Below are 17,863 nucleotides of genomic sequence, written 5' to 3'. Positions count from 1 at the left end.
TCCCATCCACTCAGGTGTCATCTGTACATTTTGCACTACTGTGCTAATAATTATAGGAACAAAACCACATCCAAAATCCTTCATTAGTGTTTTGCTGAGCTCTGCTGGCCCATACCCTTCCCAGCCTGATGGCAGTGCCCCATCCCCAACCTGGCATCTGGATACTCTGTAAGCAAGAGGCAGGGTGGAAGTTTTGCAGCATTAGTTTAAATCTGTCTTCATTTCACTGGCAAGTACCATACCTGTGGCCTGGTTACAGAGGGTAAGCATGACTCCTGTGCAGAGCAGTTATTTTGGGTAGTACTGTAAATGTTGCAGATTTTAATCTTCTCATGCTGTTTTCACATTACCCAGTGCCCAAACATTACCTTAATGTGTCATCTTCTGTTCTGTCATTGCCACAAAGTATTATCATGATCCTTGTAAACACCCACAAACCTGCCTCATTAGCTCCTGACACTCCCTCCTCCCCTTCCAGGGATGACTGATAGCCACCCTTATGCCAATGCCATTCCCTAGGCTGCAACCTTGTGCTTTGCTCATTCTCCTCCTTCTCTAGGGCTTGTATCAGCTCTGTCTCCCATTGCACTGTTGGATTTTAAGTTTCCTTGGCAAAAGGACAGCTTTTTGTTTTGCTTGTGTAGCACGCTGGTCCCTGACTCACTCCACTAGGTGCAAAGATAATAAGGACTGTCATCCAGAGAACTTTCTGGGAATTACAGGAAGCTGGAAAGAAGGACCTTTAATCTTTTTCTGCCAGATCCAACTCAAGCCTCAGTTATCCCTTTTTGCTCTAGACTGACCTTTCCATCTCCTTGATTGCAAAGCCTGGAAACTTTTACTTGCCTGAATTATCTGTGACAGCAAAATTGCTTTGGCTGACTGCTCTCACCTGTCCTGCTTCCCTGTGGCATGTCAGCCATGGTGGAGCACAGGGATTGTCCTTCAGGCATGTCCAGACATTTCCTACTTCTTCCTTTACATCACACCAGGGACAACACTGTTACAGGGGTACAGGACGCTTCTCTTTCCAGAAATGTTATGCAGAGCTCCCAGCCACAGGAACACAAATAAAACCACTAATAATAAATAGACAAGGATTCAGGAAGCACACCAGTGACTGATAGAAAGAAGGCAATATGCCACAGTATTTGCTGTAAGAGTCCCTATTTCAGCTGTCTTTCCCATTCAAGACAGTGAGAGGAGAACATGAAGAGGCAGCCAATTCAAGTAAAGCACACTGAAAGGTCAGAGGAATCCATCTAGCTTGTGCAGCACCATTTTGTGAGCAGAGAATAGCTCTTCATTAAACTCGTTTTGTGAAAGTGATTGAAGGGAGAAAGGAAAATAGCTTAACACTCTCATTACAATCTCTGGGAATTACCTGTTCCCCACAGCTGCTTTGATGGGTCTGGCTACGCCCAAATCAATAGACACACAGTGTTTCCAGCCCCAGCAGGACACTGGAGAAAGGAGCTCTGTGTTTCAGTGTCCAGGGTACAACCATGCACAGAGGTGTCCCTGCTTGGCTAGGGGCTGGACACCTGGCAGAGCCAAGCAGCACCGAAGATGAAGGCTTTGCCATGTGGATACGGGGGCAGTCTCTGCTCCTTTTAACTCTCAGTGGTTGACACTTCCACAGCCACTGCAGTCCCTGCAGGTGGGAAGAGCTCCTTGAGCACCCCAGCAAAGGCGTTACAAAATACTCTCTATTTTTTAGTCAAATGCTGTAAGTCTGGCACTAATGTCCAAGCTGAGACTGAGTCTGGATGAGGAACTTGTTGGAAGTTGATGGGTCTGATGCAACAAGACATGAAGCAGCCTGAATTGGTGTTGGTTTCCCTGTATGAAGTGACCCAGGTGGGGCAGGGAGGGCTCTTCTCCTGGCAGGGTGTTAACCAAGAGGCAGAGTTATCCTGGTGGGTCTAATGCCAGGTCAGCCCCTTTGGGAGGTGAGGAGTCTGCTCATATAAAGACTATTACCCCCCTGTCTACCCTTTATTTTCTTCATTCCTTCTGGCTGTCCCTGTAGTGTCACATCTCTCAGTCAGCCAAATTCTAGGCTCACACTTCCTATAGCACCATATAACAGCCTCATCAGGGAAGCAGTCCTGGGAAAATGGATGAAGCACCATTCCCTGCCGGCTCTCTTCTTGCTACAGGTGGAAGAAAGATGAGCTAGCAATTTGCTGCTGGCCTGGCAAGATAGCAGTGAATTACGGCAGCTCCTGAGCCAGCTCAGCTGCGCTGGCGAGCGTTCAGGGAGAGGAGAAACCCTTCCCGCAGGAGCGGAGGAGGGAAGCAGGTGTGTTATTCCCTTTTGTTCACTTGATGGCAGAGATCACAGAGCTAGCACGGGCCATAAGGGATCCTCGGCTCCTCTGAAAAGCCACATGCCCCCGAGGACAATCGATCCTCGTACTCGTGTTTGGCAAAGCACATTGGCTCCTGGCAGCCTGCCGTGGCAAAGCCTGTTCCTGGGCTGCGCCGGGGCCAGCGACACACGCGGTGTCCCGGCTCTTCCACAAAGACACCGCTCCTGACAGAGGTGCCAAGGCTGCCGAGGGGACACCGCGAACCCGGCGCTCGAGTCACTGCATGAGTGTGAGAAACGCCTGGAAAATTGCACAAAGCACTGAACAACCCGTGGGCAATTCTCTGTAACAGTAAAACTTCGGTGCAAATGAGAAACCTAACAACTGAAAACAGCTCAGATGCACTGGTAGGAAGCAAAAAGCAGCCTCAATTATCTACCACCTATGTTTTTTTTTTCCCCTCTCAGGATTTCTTTGGTCTACTAACACTGCCATAAATAACGGACATAAACAAGATCCTGGGGCAAATTAAGTCCTGTGTGATACAGATTTACCTCGACACATCTTTGGGCCAAAGTCTGGCTTTAGTTCACCACTGTTAAAATGCCAGGAGCTCAGCAGACCTGCTCTGGACATCTGGTGGCACGATCAGGGTCAGAGCCTGGTCCCTGCTACATGCAGGAAGACTTTCTGAAACCAGCCAGAAAGATCTGCTCGAAAGATGCTCCACCAACCTTCGCTTTTGGGGCTGATGCAGATGATTTAATTGCTACAGTTTCTGGAATAACGCTGAATTTACTGATGGCTTTTAATAGAATGCTCAAAAAGGATTTCAGACGTGTCCTTCACAAGAGGCCATGAAGGAAACTCAGTAATAGTACGATAATTGCATTAGCATCTCCAGTGAGCCCAGGGCCATGCGTTGGTGCGTGCCTTACAAGGCACGCAGAGAGGCCTTGCCCTACATACACAAGGATGGCAAAGTGGGAGAGAGAGGACAGAGATCTGCGTCTCACTGGCCTACATTAAACTGCCCATTATAAACCTGCACCACAACAGCACAGGTGCATCAGCAGATGCTCTGTGCTAGTCGGGTCAAATGTGGTTTATCCAGCTCACAAAACCTGCCCAGCCCTCTGTGGGTCCTCTGTAACTAAGCCTGGGAGTTGGTAAGCCCCTGAACAACACAGAAACATGGAGAGCATCCTTTTTGATCTTCTCAAGAACCCTAGTCAGACCCCAAATGACAGGTTCCACTAGGAACCCAAATGTCAGACTCCTGAATTGCCGAGGCATCTTTTCCTTGATGTTCACACTGAAACATTTGCCCTGTAAGCTTGCTGCAAGCCTCCTTCCCCTCCAAACCCCCCTGCCAAGCAAGGGACAGCACACCCAGATGCTGCTCTGCAACAGGTGCTGCTGGACTTGACTTGGTTGCAAGCAGGAAGTTCAATGGCCATTTAATATCGCCAAATCTAGCAGAAGCACACTGGTGACTGTGACACGGGTGTACCACTAATGTGTGGCTATACTGAACCAATACACGTGCCATAGGTACCGTATGCGTGTATATGGGATTATACACACATACACACCTGTTTTATGCCCAGATACACAGCTGTCTCCATCAGCTGTGAACCGCATCACGCTCCCCCGAAGGGGATGCAGGGGATCCCCGCCACGGCCACTGGAGCCGGACAGCTCACCACACCCCGAGCTACCCCCTCACCTCACCCCGGCTACCCCCGAGCCCTATCCCGGCACTCGCCCCCGGCGGGAGAAGGGCGGGGGCCGGGGGTCCGGCTACGGGCGGCTCCGCTCCGCCCAGCCGAGCCCAGCCCCGCTCCCATCCCCGCTGCGGCAGCGGGACCTCCGCACCGCTCCGCGCCGCTGCGCGCCTGGCTCAGCCCAGCGCTCCGCAGGGGCCGGGCTGCGCGGGGGGCGGAGGCGTGGGCGGAGGGACGGAGGAGCAGCAGCAGGAGGAGGGAAGGGAAAAAGGAGGGAGAGAGGGAGGGGGATTTACCCCATTGTCCTCGGCGGGAGCTGGGCAGAGCCGCCGCCGCCGCTGTGCGCAGGCTCGTCCGGCCCCTCGCCCGGCGCGGAGGAGCAGCTGCCGGCGGTAAGGAGAGGCTCCGCTGCGCTCCGCGCCCCCCCCCTCCCCCCCAGCGCATCCCCGATGCCCCCGGGGCGGCGGCGGCAGCGGGCGCGGAGCTAGCGCGGGCGCGGGAGCCGCATGGCCCGCGGGGAGCGCGGCGGCAGCGCCCCGCCTCGCCGGGGCGGCCGGGGCGGCGGCGGCAGCGCGGCGGCGGCTGCGGGCATGGGGGCGCCGGGCGGCGCGGCCCTCGGCCCCGGCGCGCTGCCGCGGCGCTGAGCCCCCGGCCCTGCCCGCGCGAAGGAGGAGGAGGAGAGGAGGAGGAGGAGGAGGAGGAAGGACCCGATGGCGAACAGCAGCGAGCTGGGGAGCAGCAGCAGCCCGCACCTGCCCAGCGCCGGCGGCCTGCTGAGCGCCTCCGGGCTGAAGCTCGCCACGCTGGGGCTGATCCTCTGCGTCAGCCTGGCCGGTAACGTGCTCTTCGCCTGGCTCATCCTCAAGGACCGGCACCTGCACCGCGCGCCCTACTACCTGCTGCTGGACCTCTGCCTGGCCGACGGGCTCCGCTCGCTCGCCTGCTTCCCCTTCGTCATGCTGTCGGTGCGCAGCGGGGCCGCCTGGCCCCACGGGCCCCTCAGCTGCAAGGTGCTGGCCTTCCTGGCCGTGCTCTTCTGCTTCCACGCCGCCTTCCTGCTCTTCTGCGTGGGGGTCACACGCTATATGGCCATCGCCCACCACCGCTTCTACGCCAAGCGCATGACGGGCTGGACCTGCCTGGCTGTGGTGTGCATGGTGTGGACCCTCTCCATGGCCATGGCCTTTCCCCCCGTCTTTGACGTGGGCACCTACAAGTTCATCCGGGAGGAGGAACAGTGCATCTTCGAGCACCGCTACGTCAAGGCCAATGACACGTTGGGCTTCATGCTCATGCTGGCGGCCGTCATCGCCGCCACCCACCTGGTCTACATCAAGCTGCTCTTCTTCATCCACGGCCACCGCAAGATGAAGCCGGCCCAGCTGGTGCCGGCCATCAGCCAGAACTGGACCTTCCACGGGCCGGGAGCCACCGGCCAAGCGGCTGCGAACTGGACGGCTGGCTTTGGCAGGGGGCCCACGCCGCCCACCCTCGTGGGCATAAGGCAGGCCACCCACAGCCAGATCAAGAGGCTGCTGGTGCTGGAGGAGTTTAAGATGGAGAAAAGGCTCTGCAAGATGTTCTACATGATCACCTTGCTCTTCCTGCTGCTCTGGTCCCCCTACATTGTGGCCTGCTACCTGCGGGTCTTCATTAAGGCCAGCTCCATCCCCCAGGTGTACCTGACCACCTCCGTCTGGATGACGTTTGCCCAGGCAGGGGTCAACCCGATCCTCTGCTTCATCTTCAACAAGGAGCTCAGGGTCTGTCTCCGAGCCCACTTCCCATGCTGCCAAAGCATCCAGAGCACCCAGGGCACCATCCTTTGTGATCTCAAGAGCTTTGGGATGTAGGGGGACTTTTCTCTTTCTAAAAAAAAGAAAGATGGATATAAATTTCCATGTTTCTGCATATGAGCTCAAGAGAGTGTGACCTGTGGGGGACATACTAAACCACCACCCAGCACCCAAACCTTAGGCTGTAAGAAGCTATTTTATTTATTTTTCTATATTTTGCGTATGCTCTCTTCAGAACATAACAGGTTGCTGTCTATGGGAACAGGTACTTGAGCAGAACACCCCCAAACCTTAGGCAGTAAGAAGCTGTTTTTTTCTTTGTGATTGTGTGGTTTTTAAAAACAAAACAGGGCTCCGAGTTTCTGGTCTTGCTTCTAACGTTTCTAAACATGATTCCAACAGATATGGATTAAGGCCATGACATTTTTTTTGTTTCCCTATTCCTGTCTGTTTTGATAAAGGCTTAACAATTTTACTCATGTAATATTTGATAAGGGCCAAGACAATTTTATACTAAAGTTATTTTTGATGACCTCAAGAGGTGTTGTTTTATTATTATTTGATTTTAAGTGAAGAACATGAAGAGGACGTTCCTAATGTGGTCAGAAGTCAGTTTTGGTGGGAGCTGTTGGGTTCATTCATTTTCAAATGGTTTGAGTATTTGAAGCTGTTAGTTATAACTTTTGCTTGACATGCAAACAGTGTAGAACTAATTTCAAATTTTCTTGTTGCACTATTAATTTGGTAATATTTCAGAACTATTTGTGAAATGTGATTTTAAAATACCAACTTTAAAAATAAGCAACTATAGCAGTTTTTAAAACCTAGATTGAAATTCATATTTTACTGCCTTTATAGGAAGTTATCTACAAACCTGGGTAATACTTGTACATTTTGACTGTTTTCTTTAATAAAATATTGAAAACCTTTACTGTATGTAATTGTTTCAGAATGGCAGCATTCTGCTTTGCTGACAAATAACTTGTGTATGTGGAAGGTTGTATGTCTTGTGTCTGAGTAGATTTCACAGCTAAGGTTATTATGGACAAGCACAATCCTTATTTGCTGTTAGATCTCAATTTAGGTGTTTATACCAATAAAAGTGACTGAAGCTATTTTTAAGAAGACTTAAATTCATGATGGGCAACAGGTTTAAATAGCACAATTCTTTGTGTCTGCTGAAACCAAATTTCTGTTGTAGCTAATTGCTCCTCTGTTAATGACAGAAAAGAGTGTGTAATTGTGGATGGCTAATTTTAGTTGGCAAAGCAGTTTTTTAACGCTGTGGCTTGGTCAATCCCATACTCATTTATAAACTATATTCTTAATGGGAAGCTTACATTTATTAAGCATGGCATTTTAACCTGCTCTGTTCTACAAAAATGTCTCTGAAAGTGTTTCAACCAGTAACCTGGTGGCAGGATCCTGGCCCAACTTCTTAGCTCTCTCAGAGGAAGTCCCTGAGGTGCTTCCCCTCTCTGATTGATCATGTAACATTTAACAAATGCTGGAGCTCAAGTCTCACACAAAATAGCAAGGATACAATCTGCATCTGCTGAGTATTTCTGTAGAGAGTAGTTCAAAACTTGTAGACATCAACTGAGAAATAGTTGTCCTTAGTGACTTTGAAGGAAGCACAAAAGAGATGTGGCAGATCAGAAGAGGGCAAAGGTGGAAGCTTCAGATTGAGGCAGGGAATGAAATTAAGTGGGGCTCCCGATTTGGTTTAAGTCTCGTTTTCCACCCCTAGGTGGGATTTGGACACCAGGAAGGCAGCATTTCCTGCAGGGCATAAGGAGAAGGTTGCAATTTGAGTTTTTTGGTACAGTTGCAGTACCAGTGCTGCCAGAACTGGGCTCAGAAGTATGACCATGGATGGGGTAGCTTTAAAACAAAGTGAGGCTTAATGATCATTTCTAAAGCTTCTAAAACATCTTGAAAATGCACCTGGGTACAGAAGGAAAGCTGTCACATACTTCAGATCACAGCAGCAGCTGGTTATCTGTGCTAATTATATTTTCAGGCTGGAAAATAAGATGATAGCTTAGTGAGTCTTGAAGAGAAATGGAGTAGAGTGGTTTTACAGAGACTGGGGCAAGGCATGGATGCTGTTGCTGGGAGTTGTGTTCCAAGTATACTTTATACCCCTGATTTACTTTTAGGTCTTTTCTGCAGGGTTCCAACTTTTGGACCTTTTCTCATATCTCATATTTCTCTCAGAAGCTGACTACATAGTAGGGGCCTAGAGCTGTGATCTGTAACTCAGATCTTGCCATCTTTTTCCTAATCCTGCTCGTAACCAAGCCAATATTTTCTTTCTCTTTACTCTATTAAAAATGTCTGATATTTTGGCATCCTCTCTCTCTTCCAGGCTATAAGTAGTATGATTCTATTTAAACCACAGAGATGGGAAAATAGTTATTTTAAAACCTCCTTAAAAGCTGCAAGGACCAGATTTTTCACTTCTAGGAAAAAATGAACACAATTTGTAGAATCAGTAGTATATGTGGGGGATGAACACTCACCTTTGGGTGACCTGATGGTTTTATTTAGGCTTGGCTTATCAAGCAGTGCTGCTGTATTGAATCCCAGCCTCTGTGCAGAGGCATCCCCTGGCTCACTGATGCCCTCACAAGATGGGGGATTGGGTCTTACTGGTGAAGATAACGGGTGCTATGCTATCACCCGTCAGTGGCAGCCAGACCCAGCCTTGCTACAGCACAAACATACAGAAAAAAATTATCTGTATACCATGCCTTTTGCTTGCACACAGGGCTGTCTCAGGACTCCTGATATACTCTGAGGGCAAAATTACTGCTGTTTGAAGTTAATGTTTGAAGTTAATTTTATATTTTAGGTACTTGTGATGTCAGTCAGATTATGATCCAGGCTGTGGTAGTACAAAAGAGAAGGAGCTCCAGTTGCTTTAATTCAGGGTTTAGATGAGTGTTCTACAATAGGGCTTAATTCCAAAAGATGTGAAACTAAATATCAAAGACATGGCAGAAAATTAAGGAGTATTCAGTGCCAGCACACCAAAAACCAGTACTTTGCTGGCTGAGAGTGCACCAAGAAAGTGTGGAAAACCAGAAAATGCTGGAGAAGCACCTGAAGACAAATATTCCTTCTGAAGTCTGAGAAAATATAAGAAAGTTGAAAAAGGAAGAAAAAAGAAAAAAAAAAAAAAAGCAGTTCCAAAGCACAGCATTCACATAGCAGCCTTTAGTCTGCATATGGGGAAAGTGGGTCACAGAGATTAAATGCTTTGACCAAGATCAGAGAAGGGGTGTCGGGGAGGATAAAAACCTGCTCTGGATTTAAAAAAAACAAAAAGAGAGAAATAATGTTGGGGAGAATGGAATGAGCACAGGGAGAGGTGGTTGCTGCTGTATGGACTGTGAGGTATGGCTGTAAATTCTCCATCCTGCAAAAACCAGAGCACTTTCAGTCTCACTCAGAAGTGCCAAGGACTGAGACTCAGTGAGAGCTGGGTGTTAATAATTACTCCCACATGAGAAGCTATTGCTGCTTGTACAAGTCTTGGGCTCTCTTGCAAAAACTCAGATGGTTTGAACCCCTCTTCCCATCCCCACTGACCAAAACACAAAGTACTTGAGAGGTTTGGTGGCTGCACAGCAGCAGGGCTCTCCCAGCTCTCCCATCAAGCTGTGCTTCACCAGAATGTACATTCAGTCTTCTCTCCACCCCTCCAGGCAGCTGCATGATAGTTTCCCATATTCTGGCACCACAAGTGCTGAGTACCACAGGAAATACCAATATCATCTCCCCCAGAGGTTCTTCACAGTCTGGCTCAGAGGTCACAGCATGCTGCTTCTGCATATCTGTGGTGAGGGATTGCAGCTGAGAGCTGCTCCAGAAAAATCTTGATTGCTGCTGGCATCTTCACTCACTCCCCAGGTATTTAACACATTCCTTACAAGTGTTTCCAGCCAAAATCTTGAAGTCAGTGGAGGTTTTTAGTATAGACTTAAATGTCAGGCCAGCTTGAATAATGACACTGGTCTGAAATTCCAGTTAGCAGCTAAGATGATCTCTGATTTACAGCACTCGATGCCTGCAGTACTCTGGGGTGCTTGTAGCTCTGCTGATAGATTTGGAAAGAAGCTGAAACATTTGGCTTCAGCCAAATTAGGTTGCTGGGTAAAGGTCTCGTTCAGTGGTTGTGCTAGAGGTGAAAGATGAACAGGGGATGTGTAGGCCACAAGCTGTCATCATTTACTTTTCCAATACCAGCTCTGCACAGAGGAGGCAAAGCTGCCTCCCAAAATGGTGTGAAGCCAGTAGCCTCGAGGAAAAGGGCAGGAATTTGGCTCAGTCTCATAGCAACAGTTCTTTCCTGAGGCTCTACCTGGATGTGGTGCAGCTACATCTTCAGAAGGCTGCTCTGCCATATGCTGTGGGACTGCCCTGGGACACACTGTGCAGAGCTCAGAGGAGAGCAAAGCTGGCATTTTCCCTCTTTTCCCAGAAAAGGACGTGGCTGGATCTCTGCCACTTGCCCCACATGGTTAAGCACAGTCACCTTGCTCCTTGGAGGCACCTGCACTTGCTGAGCATTGCCGACAAACCGCCCTGAGGGAAGTGGCTCCAGAGTAACAGACACATATTGGCACAAGGCAATGCTAAGTGTCACTCCATTAGCTCAGGCTGCAGATTGGATCATTCCACACAGTATCAGAATACCCCAGAAACCTTATTAGACAGTTATGCTGCTAATCAAAAAATTATTAGAAACATGGCAGGGGGCTGTTTGCTAATAGAGGTTTCCTAAAGTCATCATTTTTTGCACAGCTTCCTTTGTAGTTGCTCAAAACAGTGCACAGGCTATAATTAACTCTATTGTGATAGGAACCAGGAAGCATTTCCCATGGCTTCAGAATATTAAAAAATATATGACATATTGAAGAAATGCAGCCATCCAAGAAAGATCATCTGTGAAGATTGTCTCCTAAAAGCTGGTGCCAAGTTGTGCTGGGTTGAGGCTGTGCCTATGGATATCTTACCCCAAACTTCTTTTCATGCTGGTGACCTCTGATGCTATGTCATTCCTTAAGGATTTGTGGGAGGTTAATCCTTATCCATCTGTTGTAGAACTGGTGACTGGGAGCTGATTTTCTAGCTTGACACCTGCGGCGCTCTGACTTTCCCTAGAGCTGTTGATGCTGAGCATCTCCAAGCCTATTTGGTACAAGTCATTACCTGCCCCACACCTCAATGCTTTATCCCAAGAATAATTAGTTATTCACCTTTCTAATGCAGAGAACCTCTGATGGCAAGAGCATTATCACGGGTGAACAATCGCTGACTATACAAGCTTTCATCACTTTAAAGTCAAGCTCAGCCTTTCATGCAAGCTGTTGCATTTCTGTATTTCTATTCATATTTAACGACCTCAGCACTTGCACTCTGTCTTTGATCTCAAGTCATGCATGGCTATACTGTGGATCTATTTATTGGAAGGCCACTGCATTCAGTGCCACATTTTTCTGATCTGCTGTGACCAGGTTGATAGCACAAAGCACTTTGTGTAGGAGGCTTTCAAGTTCAAAGCTAGTCTTGCAAGGACACAGGGAAGCTGTGAAGTCACAGCTAATTTTAGTCAGTCATCATGGCATTCATAGAGTAGGCAGAAATCAAGAGATTGCCCGGTGGAGAGAAAGCCCATCCTAAAGTTTCTGAATGTTATCTACCGGTATGTCATTAAAAAAAATAATCCTGTGTTTGTGTGAGGATGATTAACCATTGGAACAAATAATCCAGGGGAAAAAAAATGGATCTTCCATCTGTGAGATGTGCAGTGTGAGCCTGCGCGCCTGCCCACGGCACACCTGCCCAGAGCCTGCTGCCTGCCCAGCCAGGGCTCCTGCACCAGGGTCTGGGGCTCAGCCCCAGCACACAGGCAAGAAGAAGAAATCAGAAACACCAGGAAACAGCACCAGAACCCTCTCTGTCTCAGGGTGATTCACTCCTTCCTTTTGCTAACTGTTTTACAACACCCATTTTATCATAGCATGTAAACAGCAGTGCTTGCTTCTCTCAGAAATTTTAGCAGAGGTAGAGCTAAAATGGCTTTGTCATTAAGGAAGGAAACACAGGAAGAGTCAGAGGAAGGGCTGAAGTCTGGGTGCCTTCTGACAGTGAGAGAAAGAGGAATGATTTAGTGGAATATTACCTCACTGCATCGAACCACTCAATCTGTCCCCATCTGTCACTGAGCACTTGCAGGAGGGTGCTGGAAAGGAAATGTTGAGTGGCTTGATAGTCGAGTAAATCAACTGGGCTTTTTCCTTTTCTTTTCCTTTCCCTCCCTTATTAGGCTTTGCAGGCTCACACTACACAGCAGGTCCCTCAGTGTGCTGTGCCAGGGTGAGGGGACAGCCCCTGGGTGCCTCAGGGCTGCAGTGGCTCTGGGGCACAGACACCAGCTTGGGGTGCCCCCAGGGCTGAGCTGCCCCTGGGAGCCAGGTCCAACAGAACCCCAGGAGACATCTGGGTGTGGAGGAAGGAGGATGAAGAGGGAATATATTCAGCCAAGCTGCAGTGACTACCGGGGGAGAACGTGGGCACCTGAGCCAAGAAGCCAGCAGCATCACAGGCAGAAGTAAAGCTGGAGCTGTGATGTGAAAGCAAGGAGGGACATGTTTGGGCTGAGCATCACCGAAGGGTGACCTGGCAGGCTGATGAGGGAGGCTGCAGGAACTGAGCTCTGCAGGACCTGCCATGGAACTGCCAGTGGGGATAGAGAGCTTGGCAATGATTTTCCTCCCCAATAGATCCTAAATACTCAGCAGGACAGACTTTTTCTTACTGTTTGTGCAATATCTGTCTGAGCCTAAGTGCTGATGTAAACGAGATCCAAATAGTTGAAGGCTCTGTGGCAATGTGTGAAAGGTTTGTTGGGGACTTTGGAGAGTTTAATGAAAGGGTGGGGAAGGGAGCTGGAATTAGGACACCACCACAGTCAGGAAATTTTGCTGTTGGATTTGAAGGGATGGGGGACATTTCTGCCAAGGTTTCATCCATGTGAGAAAAGAAATTGGAGAGAAAAAAAATAAGAACCCACTAATTCTACAGGATGTGGTGAAATTTTTGGAAAGAGTGAGAATGTTGGCAGCTGCCTCACTGATGCCTTTCCCTCAGCTGACCCTTCTGGTCCCATGAAAGAGGTCAGAGGTATGCTCTGCGGCCTGGGCTCCCATGTAGCCTGGAGGAGTAAATAAAGGGTGAATCCTGCACCCCCTGGAATTAATATCAGCTTTGCTGGTTTGCAAACTCCTTGCAGCAAGAGCCACATCTGCCTGTTTGCGGTGAAAGAATCCACAAATCTCTGCATGAAATGACATGAGTGCACTCACATGTGCAAGAGAAAAAGTTAATAAAGAAGACCCAGCCCTGCTTGCTGGGATGGAACCGAGCCATATTTTTAGTCTGCTTCTGCACTGCATTATTGCCTTGGGATTTACAAAGCCACATTATACTTTAAAAGCAGATTTAATCCTTTCCATGTGTTACGTTGCTGTGGCAGAGGCACAGCACCAGAGGTTGGGAGACCTGGTGCAAATCCCAGCCTAGGAAGAGAGACACTGCCCAAGCAGTGCAGTGCAGTGCAGAGCTCTTCAGGGTCCATGGCCCATCCTTCCTGTACCATCTGCTGGGATGCAGGGCAGTCATTGCATCCCAGGCTGGCTCAGACTGCAGCAATGCAGGTACATGCTAAGTACAGTACAGACACTTGCTTTATGTGGCCTGGAAGATTTGTGAACTTCTGGGGACAGGGATGTGCCTGTAACACCTGATGTCTGGTGCCTTAATTTGATTACATGCTTATTAGGAAAGAGGAAGCATGGTGTGTTTGGGGTGGACCATCAGTCTGGGGTACTCTGGGCACTCCTGACACACAATTAATATGCACAGAGTTTCCCAGGTTTTGCAGAGGAGACTTTCTGTCCTTTTGGCATTGTGCTTGCTTTCATTTTCTACTCCACTAAGCTGCTCACACTCAGATTTTTGGGAAACCCCTGCTACAGGGGGGTTTACACCTCTCCTCTGTGGTTATATTGGTTATCTCCTGCACACTCTGCTGTCACCCTGCATTGTACTTCTTGTCACAAAACAAGCTGCCATTCATCCTTCTCCCTTCAGTGCACCAGGATTGCTCAGCTTCAGCCTTTCACATCCAGCCTTTCCCAGCCCTGATGACCAGGCAGAGTGACCCAAAGGCTGCCACCATCCTCCAAGGCACACATGTCACATGGGGGAACCTGCCCTGCCAAATCCTTGGAATGTATCCTACTGCACTGGGCTAGGTCTGTCTGCACTCAACACCCTCCTTGAGAAACCATGATTTGCTGATGTGCATTAAACTCATCTCCATTCCTGTGCTCAGAATTATTGATCAGTCTAATGACTATACCCCTGCTGGTTTGCCATTTCATATCTCTGTAACAGAGAAAGGCACATTGATTTTGCTGTTATCAAAATCCTCTTGCATTTGCACAGTCTATTCTCTTCCTGCAATTTTCTAATTCCTTTTAGAAAACACATTGCACATTGTCAGGATCAAACTCCTGAGACATCTTGTTTAAATCAAGGGATTCTTAGCACCTTCTGTTTCTTTTGAATATCCATCTGTGCAGAAAGAACAAATCCCAGAGCTGCTGGGGTTGGGGGAGGCACTGGCAGGGACCTTGGCCTGGGGTCACACTTGCTGGTGTCATCCTTTGGTTTGGTGCTTTGTGCTGGTGAGGAAAATTAGCTCAGTCCCTCTTGACAAGGAATGTTACATGATCTTCAAAAACACTAGAGCTTTGGGGTCACAACAAGACTACTGTTTCCCATACCACTACAAACTAACAGTACCAACAATAATCACTTCTTACCTTAAAGTGTTCTCTGTAGAGGTGTGCATTATTCCCTTTAATCTTCTCAAACACCATGATGACCTTCAGCCAGTTCAGCTCCTTTCAGTTACTGGTTCTGTAAAACCAGTTAGGGCTTCACAGAACAAAACCATTTTGTTAGGGTGACCTGTCTCTTCTGTATGCACCCACTCAGATTGGAGTCCCCCTTGCCACACAACCAGAATAATTTACTTTTGTGTCACCTCTGTAACACTGCGTTTTTGAAGTGGCAAAATTTTTCAGGGGTGAATTGTGGGCAGGAGGATGCAGATGAAGCTGAGTTTCAGCTGGGCTTGCTGGTGCTCAGCAGCAGAGCCTTGCCTGCAGTCCCCCAGGCTCACAAGTGAGTGCTGGCTCAGCCAGCTGTGCACCCTCAAACCCCAAAGACCTTGCTTCCCCTTTCCTAATAAGCACCTAATCTAATTAAGGCAGCAACTCATTATATGTGATGGTGCCCTTTCCTGCAAGGCCTCTCTACTAACCTAAAATCTGGCAATAAACATGGAAATGCCTCCAGTGTGGTGGGATATCAACATTATTCTATAGCATATCTTTAATATCAATATTCATATAATATTAAAAATTAATGGACACGTTTCCATTAATAATGAAATTACTGCAATATTAATAAAGTTAAAACACACGTTGGCACAGATCTAAGTGCAGTGAATAAAGGGAAGTGTTTAAACCAGCCTCTTTCTTCACAAGCTGTGGGTATGGGGAATGAGTCTTTTCCCCTGCACCAAGGAGGTTCCAGAGCTGCACAAGTTCTGTTCTATTTTCTCATCTGATTTCTCCTGCAAGGGCCCTGTTCCCTTCCTTCCTTCAAGGCAGGTGAGGAAGCTGTCCCTGGCCTGAGATACTTCCCAGGGTGATTCTGGAGCAAGCACAGGGGACTGCAGAAAACTTTTTGTGGCAGGGTTGGCTTGAGGCTGGCCACCTTTTCTGTAGGGCATCCTGAATCATTTGCTGTGCTCCTCAAGACAAAAGCTGGCTCCAAGGAAAAGCAGAGGGGACTCAGGGCCATTCACATTTGGAAATACTTGTGGTCACTGGTTTGTCTATTATCAGTGTAAAGCAAAGGTAAAGGGTGCCCTCCCAGCCCCTTCCACTGCAGACAGAAATTAAAGGGCCTTTGCAGGTGTGCTTGGGAGAGGAAATCTCCCCTAGGATGGGAGACAAGATAATTGATTAGGGCAGAGTTTAGGAAATAATGGGGATGCAAAAGCTTAATCTTCCTTCCAGAATGATTCTCTCAAATCAACTAACCTCCACTGTGAGTGTCAGTTAATGGAAATTAAATTACTAAAAGGGGAATGGTAATAATTATTGCCAAGTGAATATAGTGGGGATGTAGGACAGTGAGGTTTTGCCTTTATCTCTCTTACATCAGCAGGGAAGGTGTGGAGAAGCCCCTCAAGGACAAGTACAGGATAATGCATCTCTCAAACCTGCACCATCCAAATTCCCTGTCCCGGAGTGCCTGCAGGACACAGGAACTTCCACTGCTATAGAGGGTGTGAACTCTGAACTCCTGTAATTGGGGCTGTTCTCATTACCCAGATAAATGCTTAACCCCACAAGTTAATTGGCACAAATTACAACAAATTACAAAGTTGCTCTGCTCTTGTCTGATACCCTCTCCTAGGATCTGGCAGGTCTGAGGCAGTCCTTAGGTATAACTGTCCACTCTTTTACAATGATACAAACCAGGGCTGCTGCCTTCAGTGGAGTCACTGGTGAATTAGGCCAGCAGGAGATGAGGAGCAGGGCTACTGTTTCCTCCCATGGTTCATTTTTTGTGCTCTGATTTTAAAAAAATGGAGCAAGAGATGGGACGCAGGCACATTTGGACTGCTCCTATTTTTTGTCTTGATTTTGTGAAATTGAAGTCTGTGGTATTGAGCTTATTTTATGGGGACAGACATGGACAGAAAAGCAACCCCCACACTTCCAGTGTGTTCTGCAAACCCAGCCTTTGGGGGTGTACAGGGTGTTTGGGGAGCCCCCCTTTTTAGTGACAATGGTAGAATCAGGCTTGGGGTTTGGTTTTAAATCCAGGTTATGGGAATATCTGCAGTGCTGGCATGTCACTCGATGAATGACTTAGCCTTTCACCAGCCCTTTGGATTAGTGTTGAGCCCTCTGAGACTTCTGATCTAATACAGGCACTTTGTACCTGATCACATTAATGCAAACCAGATGTAAAATTACCCTTCAGTGGCACTTCAGTCCTTTTTTTTTTTCTGTCACCACTTGCACAGCTGCAGCATCACCACTGAAATGGGGAGGCAAAATTCAGAGGCACTGGAGTGGTACCCTGGGGATGGGCTGCTTTCAGCCAGGAGGATACAATCTCTCTCAAAACTTTGATTTCCCTAATATATGCAGAATCCATGAGGATCTGGCAATAACTAATCCACTTATTCTTTTCTGACCCTTGAGGGAGGTTATGGAGCCCAGTAGAAGGTACCTGGTGACTCCCAGGGATGTTTCTCCTCTCAGTTTTACAGGTATGGCCTTGACACAGTGTGCTCACTTCTCCAACCCCCCCATCTCCACCAGCAGCAAAGCACTGATTGTTGAAAGATGAATGACTTCACTTTTCCAGTTCCAGCATATGTTTGCATGTCTGAGAGCAAGCAACATGTGAATCTCACACAAACTGTTGGAATTCCAGCTCTGGGGACTGACAAGTAAATATAAAGTCACACAGTATTTCATAGAAAACCCACAAATCTTATGTTTGCTGGGCTAAAGTTGATCCTTTGAGGCACCAGCCAAGAAAAACCTCTCGTATTATTTACACCAAGATTCTTCCAAATTCTGAAACTGCAGCTTGATTGAGGAATTCATGACTTGTAAACTACAAGTTTCCCAAAAAGCAGCCAGAGACACATAATCTTTTGCTAAGCTATCCATAAGGAGCTCTGCTAGCTTAGGTGGTGAATCAAGTGTGGGATAACAGATTACACTGAATAAAAATGAAAAACCACAATTGCAAACTAATGTTATAATATTAAAATAAATCAAATCATACACTGCCATTATTCTGATACAGAATTTTTGCACAGCAAATTTGATACATATACAAGAAGTCAGGC

At 47.9% G+C, this 17,863-nt stretch overlaps 1 protein-coding gene across 1 annotated transcript; it reads left to right on the top strand.

Moving 5' to 3' along the window:
* The first annotated feature begins 4,711 nt into the window (after nt 1-4,711).
* Nucleotides 4,712-6,769, top strand: GPR27 (G protein-coupled receptor 27). The gene has a single exon (XM_030228202.2). The coding sequence runs from the start codon at nt 4,753-4,755 to the stop codon at nt 5,893-5,895; it is 1,143 nt and encodes a 380-aa protein (XP_030084062.2). The 5' UTR covers nt 4,712-4,752; the 3' UTR covers nt 5,896-6,769.
* The last annotated feature ends 11,094 nt before the right edge of the window (nt 6,770-17,863 follow it).

The sequence above is a fragment of the Serinus canaria genome, chromosome 12, assembly GCF_022539315.1.
Source record: "Serinus canaria isolate serCan28SL12 chromosome 12, serCan2020, whole genome shotgun sequence".
NCBI classification, from domain to species: domain Eukaryota; kingdom Metazoa; phylum Chordata; class Aves; order Passeriformes; family Fringillidae; genus Serinus; species Serinus canaria.
Note: the sequence above shows the minus strand (reverse complement) of the source record. Positions and strands in the feature narration are given on the sequence as shown.